The 8164-nt window shown below is 56.5% G+C and overlaps 1 protein-coding gene across 1 annotated transcript in view; it reads right to left on the reverse strand.

Moving 5' to 3' along the window:
- Positions 1 to 7959, reverse strand: part of SELENBP1 (selenium binding protein 1) — an 8229-nt gene extending 270 nt beyond the window's left edge. Inside the window, exons 1-12 of the mRNA XM_046649454.1 lie at positions 7871 to 7959; positions 5265 to 5321; positions 4962 to 5074; positions 4511 to 4696; positions 3710 to 3830; positions 2131 to 2313; positions 1674 to 1852; positions 1129 to 1207; positions 919 to 1040; positions 555 to 647; positions 268 to 386; positions 7 to 60 (exon numbers count right to left, since the gene is read on the reverse strand). Coding sequence (XP_046505410.1) covers positions 7 to 60; positions 268 to 386; positions 555 to 647; positions 919 to 1040; positions 1129 to 1207; positions 1674 to 1852; positions 2131 to 2313; positions 3710 to 3830; positions 4511 to 4696; positions 4962 to 5074; positions 5265 to 5321; positions 7871 to 7874 — 1310 coding nt within the window. The 5' untranslated portion in view covers positions 7875 to 7959. The remainder of the gene's footprint in view (positions 1 to 6; positions 61 to 267; positions 387 to 554; positions 648 to 918; positions 1041 to 1128; positions 1208 to 1673; positions 1853 to 2130; positions 2314 to 3709; positions 3831 to 4510; positions 4697 to 4961; positions 5075 to 5264; positions 5322 to 7870) is intronic.
- Positions 7960 to 8164: the final 205 nt, after the last annotated feature.

Raw genomic sequence — 8164 nt, forward strand, 5'->3', positions numbered from 1 at the left:
TTCAACTTCAGCCCTCCCTTTACTGTGTCTACATCGATCTGCAGCATCACGGAGCCTTCCCTGGTGGAAGTGGGGAGGGGAGAAGAGACAGGTCAGAGGGGGCGTCCCTTTCTCCCAAGAGCTTGTGAGTGCAAGGGTGGGTTCCTGGGGAGGGGGCCAGGTCTGTATGGTGGGGGCAGGTTGGGTGCCGCGGAGTCCTCAGAAAGCCAAAGGACCCCTCTGGGAAAGGAAGGCTGGGGAGGGGAGCTCAGGCTGTCAGCTTCTCACCTGATGAGGTCAGGGTAAAACTGCTTGTCCCAGTCACTGTACAGTGACGTGGTGACATAGATACGCTTCCCATCTAGGCTGAGCTGGATCATCTGAGGGCCTCCAGGCACACGTTTCCCCTTGGGAAAACCAGAGGTCAGACCCCAGGGTAACACATGCATCCTCGGAGGGGAGCTCGGGCACCACGGGAACCCCAAGGGTGTGCTCAGACGCTGCCCCGCCCCTTCCCCCATACTTCTCCAGCTTGGATCTGAGGGGGCCCATGAGGCAGGGGCAGAGATCCTCACCTTGACCACAAGGGGCTCTGGCTGGGATTTTAGCTCCTGGTCCTCCAGCACTTGCACAGGGCCTCCCTTAACAATGCTGCCCCCTAGGAAGATCTGGATAGGGAGGTGAGGGGCATAATGGAGGACGGTGGTGGGAGGTGAGGACATTTCAGGAAGGGCAGCATGCCTTAGTTAGGACGCTCTCACTCCCTCCCATTCCTCACTTCTAGCCGTGGCTCCCCAGTGTCCTGGCCTGCAGTCCCCACTTTTGCCATGCTTCCACCTCCCTTGTCATCCCCAGCCACCTTCTACCCTCTTCTAACCTCCTCCCCAGACTCTTTACTCCATCCTCCCTCTCTTTCTTGCCATCCTGCTAGGGCCCCACCTGTCCCACGAGGCGAGGCCTCTTTGGGTCAGAGATGTCATACTGCCGCATGTCCCCGTGCAGCCAGTTGTTGAAGTAGAGGAAGCGGTCGTCCAGGGACAGCAGGATGTCAGTGATGAGGCCTGGAGTAGGGTGTGGTCAGAGGCTTTCAGGACTCTTGTTCCCCAGGTGAGAGTCACCTTCCCATTCCCACCCTCCCCTGGCACTCGCCTGGCATTTCGGGCAGCATCCAGCCCTTCACTTTCTTGGGGGGCACCTCGATCACCTTCTCCACTGACCAAGTACCTCCCTGTATTGGGGTTAGGAGGCAGAGAGGTGAGCCTGTCAGAGTTGGAGGGTGGGGATGAGATCTAGGTCTCCTCAGAGCCTAGTGTCCACAGGGAGACAGGGAGAAGGGCCTTCTTGCCACTGGGCTCTAACTCCTCTCCGGGCCCTTTAGGGCAGGGATCACGCCTGCTTCACCGCTGCATTCCCAGCGCCTTGCACAGTGCCTACCACAGAGGCTCACTAGATATTTTTGGAGTGAATGAATAAATCTCGTCAGTTAGGGTTTAGGCGGAAATTGGCCTGGGACTGAGAGAGGAAAGGCAGGGCAGGTAGCCTTGCTTTTTGTCCCTGGAGAAGTCTAGGTTGGTGGAGCCAGGCAGAGGGGGCCTGGGCCCCTCCTAGGAAGAGGGGAGCATCATGGCTACAGAAGCCTGGGCAGAGGCACTGACAGGACTGCTGGGAGGAGAAGGCCAGAGGGTGCCTGTCACCTCATTCTTGTAGAAGCGCTGGATGGTGGAGCTGAGGGCACAGCCCACGAAGCCCTGGGAGGCAGCCGGGTCGTGCAGGAAGCGGATCTCCAGGGGGATGTGCCCGTCCGGCATAAGCAGGGTCTGCACGATCTCATGGCGCTGCCAGTCCCACACGTGTAAGTGCTTCCCATATAGCCCTGGGGTCGGGATGGGGCCAGAGGACGGGCTCAGGACCAGGGCGGGAGGGCAGGGGCAAAGAAAGGCTGGAGCACAGCGCAGGGCAGAAGGTTGAAAACAGGTTGGAGGGATCAGAGGGACGCCTGAGCAAATCAAAGCACTCAGCATGTCCTATACTATCACCCAAGAGTCTGGGGTCCACCTGAGGGAAGCAAGAGGGCTGGAGAGTGGGGTGTGGGCGCAGACAGGAGGCATGTGTGTACCCTGGTTCCTGCCAGCCATTGGGGGGAGGTCTTACCTGCCTCTACATCGGCGGGATTGAAGCCATTTTGTACGACATTGGGAGCTGCCCATTCGGTGCTGATCATGACATTGTGTCGAGGCTGGTACCAGAAGTCATAGCCCATAGGCGCAGAGCCCCCAGGCCTCTCCCACGTCCCCTTCACTTCAAATGTCTCTCCATCCAGCAGCACGAAACCCCCTGAGCAGGGAAGGAAGTAGGGTGGCAGGTAGAGGCAGTAGAGACACTACCCTGACCCAGCCCTCAGCCCCAGGCATGTCCAAGAGGCCCCAAGCCCATTGTCTAGTGCTCCCTCCTCCCACTGGGTTTGCCAGCTTTTTCTTTTTTTGGAGAGGAAGATTGTCCCTGAGCTAACATCTGTGCCAATCTTCCGCTACTTTGTATGTGGGTTGCCACCACGGCATGGCTTGATGAGTAGGGTGTACATCCATGCCCAGGATCTGAACCCATCAACTCTGGGCCACCGAGCAGAGTGAGCAGAGCACAGAAACTTAACCACTACACCACCCGGCCGGCCCCTGTGAGCTTCTTAAATTCAGGCGTCCAAAGGGTCCATCCAGAGCGCCCCTGGGGACATGAGGAGTTACTCTGGTGCCCCTACCTCCCATCAACTTCATCCCTCTCCCAGACCACTGGGGAAAATTTTCTCTCCTTGAGCCAAGAGATCTTCTGGGGAGGCACCGTGTGCTTCTCTTGCCCAGCCTCCCACTTTGGATGTGAGATTCCTGCCAGAGTCTAAGCTCCATTCTTCTCACTACGTTCTTTTACAGAGCAGACAAATTATAGTTATTTCTAATTCAACATAAATGCCCAATATGTTTTTCCCTTGGTGAGTGTGTTATGACACCTTGACCCTTCTTTGCCGATACAACTATATGTCTACGAAAGTTATTAAACTGGGATGTCTTGTTCCTCCCATCTCCTGGAAAAAGCAGTTAAGTAGAGTCTGGTGCAGTAACCTTAACAGGACGACCTTGACTCTAAGCCCTTGGAAGGGGGGTTCTGATGAAACAGGTAAGGCTCAGAGAGAAGCAGGACAGTGTGGTGATGAGCATAGATTCTGGGGCCAGATTGCTGGGTTTGAGTTCCAGCTCTGCAACTTCATATCTGTATGACTTTGGGTAAGTTATTTAACCAACCTGTGCCCCGGTTTTCTGACCTGTACAACAGGGTCACAGTAGCACCTATCTCACAGGTTGTGTCTGTCACATAGTAGACATTTTATGGGTATCATCTGTATAAATGAGAGAGCAAATGTGAAGATTAAGGACCCCAAGGACTGTGAGATTTGCTCACGAATTCACAAAGGCCGATATTAAATGTATGTGTTTTCTGGGGCCATGTCAGGGCTCACATTCCCCATGGCAGACTGTTCTGACTATAACTTTTAAGTGAATTCATCAGTCAAGGCTTATCGTCATAGAAATCATTGAAACAACTGAAGTTACTTGACTCCAGTTGAAATATTGGATGAGATTCAGCCCCCTGGTTCTCCCTGGAAGGTGATTCCATCTGTCCCCCAGCTTGGGATCTGCTCCTTGCACAGATGAGATGTGCCTGCAGTGCTGGCACGTACCTTTGCCATTGCCCTTGGGGTCTCCCAAGGTGCTGATCATCACCTCCCCAGTGGGCAGGCAGTGGCTGGTGTGAGGGGTGCCCAGGCCACACTTTTCATGGATGTCCTTGGCCTCAATGACCTGGAGAGGGGTAAAGAATGGCGTCAGAATTGTACAGGGCCGGGAGTCCCCACTCCCTATCCCACATGCTCCCACATCTGTGTGCTGTCCTCTTTTCCTTCAAAACATGGACACAATTTTCCCTGAGGGAACATGGCAGAGATTCAGCCTGTAACTTCTGGAGAGCAGAGAGGGAGAGTCAGACAGCCTGCTAACTCCCCAGGCAGAAAGCACTGCCTTCTCTCCCCCATCTGTCTTGAAGGCACTCACAGCCCTGTGGGACCATAAGCTCTTCCCAGGCTGGGCCGATGCCAGCGTCAGCTTGGGATCACCAGCAGCCAGCAGTGCCTGCCTCGTGCAAAGAGGGCACTTGACAAAGTGTTGAGAGGAAGGATGGGAGGCTCCTGCCTAAGGGAGGCCCTGGGCTCATAACTGCCTGGGAAAAAGCGTGTCCTTCCCCCTCTCAGAGTGAAAACAGAAGCCTCCCCTCTGCCCTCTGGTTCCCAGCCCCATGGTGCTGGATGCTGACCAGCCAGGAAGCCTCGCTCACCCTTCTCTGAAGTCTAACCCCCACCCTGCTGCTGAGCCCAGACCCTGTGCAACAGCTGGAGGCAGCTGGTTTAGGGGTGGTTTCCCGCCTGGAGGCTGTCCAGGGTGGTGGGCACATTAGGATCCCTGAGTGGCAAGGGCAGAGGACGTGCCTTGTGCAGCTTCGGGGCACGGGGCTCGGTGCCCACATCCACCACATAGATGCGGGAGGAGATGAAACTGGGCAGCACCAGCTTGTTGCGAGACTTGGTGCTGTCCCCGAAGCAGCTGCTGCAGGTGTTCCATCCTGAGTGATGCAGCTCATCCTTCAGGTGCGGCATGGGCAGCCGGTGGATGACCTAGGATGGGAGAGGGGGCAGGGGGTGGTGCTCACCCAGACCACACCTCTGTGCCCTTTCAGAAAATGCATCCCCCTGGACACAGTTTGGCTTGGCAGTGAAGCATAGGCTCTCTCCTTACAGTTGGGGGTGCTCTTGTGCATTGAACATGCTGCACACCCATACCCAGGAAGGGCAAAGAAGGATGAAGCTGGGGAAGGCCATCGCCGAGACCAGGGCTAGAGAAGGAGTCACAGGATACTCTGGTGCCCAAGCGTCACCTCACCTGGGAATACTGGGGAGACTTGGGGTCAACGTCCACAGTGGCTAGGTAATCCGGGGCCTCAGTGCCTGTGTTTCGGTAAATACAGGGCAGGTAGACAATCTCCTCCCTGGGTCCTGCAGGGTAGAAAGCAGGCAGTGGGGATGGCGGAGTGGGAAGGAGTGGCAGGGGCAGTTGTGGGTGTGCCTGAGGGTGGAGGCCCGGGTTTGAGCTCTCCCTCCCCCAGCAGCAGTGGAATCAGCAGAGGGCGCTGGCTGGCAGAGTTCCTTCCCGGGGCACTGGCTGTCAGAGATGTCTTGCACTTACCTTTCATGGCCTCCTGAGGGGTAGGGTAGCCAGGCCCACAATCTCCACATTTTGTAGCTGCAAAAACAACAGGCGTGTTACCACTTGGCTCCAGGAGCAGGCCCTGGAGCCTCCTTTCCTGCTTGCTGCAACACACACCCCATCCACCGGCCAAGGCAGCCAGGCGGCTCTCCCGGGTCCCCTCCTGAAGCAGCCCCATCACTCCCCCACCCCGTCCTTCCCTGTCCCTCAAAGCCCTGAGGAGTGCGTGGGTGTAGCAGGAAGACCTGCAGAGACATGACCTGAAGGTGGACAGACACTCAAGCGGGGCCCAGGGGAGGACAGGGGAAGCGCGAGTGATGCGCAGGCTGTTTGGTGTGGAGGGTATGACATCGACTTGGGTCCCAGTTGCAGCTGGTCACTGACTAGCCACGGGAGCTCGGGCAAATTACTTAACCTCCCCGGCCTCAGTGTCCACATCATGCGTCGCAAGAGAGTATTAGGAATACCACAGTGGGCTTGATGAGAAGTAAACAGGAAGGTGTAGTCCAGTGTGCAGCTTTGTGCTTGCCTGGCAGGAGCCAGTAAACCCTCACTGTTCCTGAGGAACAGCTCTCAGGGAGAGAGGGTGGTGCCTGTTCAGCTCCCTTCATGGAAAGGTGTCTATACCAGGGGCTGGGACACTTCCTGCTTTTCTCCCCTCTGGGTCCTGACCCCAGGCTGCTGGCCCAGAGCCTGGATTACATAACTGAGGGTCTGGTGAGGGAGAGGAGACTGAAGTTGGAGATGGCACAGCCGATACCAGCTGGACGTCCTTGGACCAGACTCTACCCCTGGGTGGGTCCCACGTCCTTTATCTGTAAGGTAAGGTGTTTAACCCAACTCTGGAGAGCTCAGAGGCTCACCCTCCAAGCTGTAGGGAGTGGCCCTCCTTGCCCCCTGAAGTCTGGCAAGCGAAGCCACGCTGATCTATGAGACCAAAGTGAGCTGCTGAGGAGGAGGGCTGCCAGCACCGGGCATTAGGCAACAGGGTTTGGAGCCTGACCAGGGGGAGAGCTGAGGACTAGCACAGCGGGAGCTGCAGGCTGAAGGAAATCCTGGAGTGGACTTCACAGGACTGGGCACTGCCTCCCTGCCCTGTCCCAGGGCCAGTCCGGCCACTCCTCTGACAGCGGGGGCCACTAGTGGAGAGCCAGGAGTAGCCAGCTCAGGCCCTCTGCCAGGGAGCCAGGTCCCCCTACTCACAGCAGCCAAGTGACTTGGGAGGCGAAGAGGGAGCAACAGCTTGTTAGAGTCCAGAAACCTGGCTTCCAGCTCCAGGTTAGAGATCTACTTTCCCCCCTTCCTTTGCTAAAAGGGGGTAATAATATCCTACCTTCTTCTCCAGGTGGCTGTGAAGGCCAAATAAGACAAAGCGTTCAGAAGTACTTTTGTAAAGGAGGAGTGTTGTGTAAATGTGGGGAGGGCTGTGTGAGAAGGGGGAGCAGGATCCCAGGCTGTGCTTGGTGTCCAGAGAGAGGCTGAGGGTTGTGGGGGGATGGGGCAGGGTGAGAGAGAGAGATCTTCCAAAGGAATTAAGGAGACTTCCTCTGTTACAAGACCAAGCTGTGTTAGGGCTTGGCACAGGAGGCCAGGAGGAGGGGAAAGAGGTTCAAAACTCCGGGACATCAAGACAGAGATACAAAAGCTGCAAAGTCAGGTGGAGACTGAGAGAGGACTACAGGTGTGCAGGATGTGCTGTCATCTGCATCATCTTCCCATCCCCATCCCCTTCCCTCCCCATCCCGACCCCCAGCACTTCTCAGTCAGAGTCAGGCCCTGCATGCCACTTGGGCCACAGTGAGCATCAGGCTTTCCGGGGAGCAACCCCCTGTCTTAAGCCACTCAAGCAAGGTCTCTGAACTTATTTGGGTTTGAGCTAAACCAAGGGAAAGCTAATCAGATTTTCCCAATGCCACGCTGGCTGTTGGGCATTCTGCCAGCCCTGGAAAGATCCAGATCCAATGGGGCAAGGATTTTGACACTCCCAACCAGAGCCAAAGTCCTCCTCAGCCAGACATCCAGGAGCCCATGGATAGAGGAACAGAAGGACTTTGGGGATTGAGAGAGTGCGAGGCACTCAAACAGGCCCCAGTGAGAGAGTGTGGGCTCCCTGATTTCCCTCCCAGACTGACTGGTGATGTAGGGTGGCTAGAAAGCGCCCTGGGTATTGAAGCCCTGGGTTCCAACTCGCTGGAGTAAGAAGTTGACCCAGGACTGAAATCAGGACTGTCTGTCTCCTAAGGTGACAGCTAGGGATATAGAGGTTCCCCTACCCGACCCCCGACCTGATATTCTCAGCTGCAGAAAGGTACCCTGGCCCCAGGCCGCAGCTGGGGAGCTGAGTGGAAGCCCAAGGTCACCCTTCCCAACAGTCTCTCTACCTTTCTTCCCTTGCACCTCCGGAAACTTTGCCTAAGCTGGGAAATGCTGGGGTGGGAGCAAGGTGGGGACAGTGGAGCAGAATTCAGCGTTCCCTCCCCTGACCAGCTTCCCTTCCCCAGGTTTTCTGTCACTTCCTGTAGGGCAGCCAGGGGTGGGCAGCACACAGCTGTTGGTTGTTGGTTGTCAGAAGGCCCCCTCCTTACCCATGCTGCTGGCTGTTAGCTTTTGTCGTGAGGAGCCCACCGGGAGTGGACACAGGCAGAAAGCTGTGCTGGTGTCTGAGGCAGGCTGTGCCAGGGAGGGAGCAAATGGAGAGAATTTATACAACAAATGGAGGGTGGGGCAGGGCAGAGGGAGGGCGTGGGCTGTGGCCCAGTGCAAATAACTAAAGGCAGCTGGCCAGGACTCTCAAATGGCCTGGACGGTTGGTGTTGGAGTTAGAGGGTGTGTGGAGGAGCCTGTGCGTGTGCAGATACGTGCTATGCCTGTGTATGTAA

The sequence above is a fragment of the Equus quagga genome, unplaced genomic scaffold (assembly GCF_021613505.1).
Source record: "Equus quagga isolate Etosha38 unplaced genomic scaffold, UCLA_HA_Equagga_1.0 HiC_scaffold_663_RagTag, whole genome shotgun sequence".
NCBI lineage: Eukaryota > Metazoa > Chordata > Mammalia > Perissodactyla > Equidae > Equus > Equus quagga.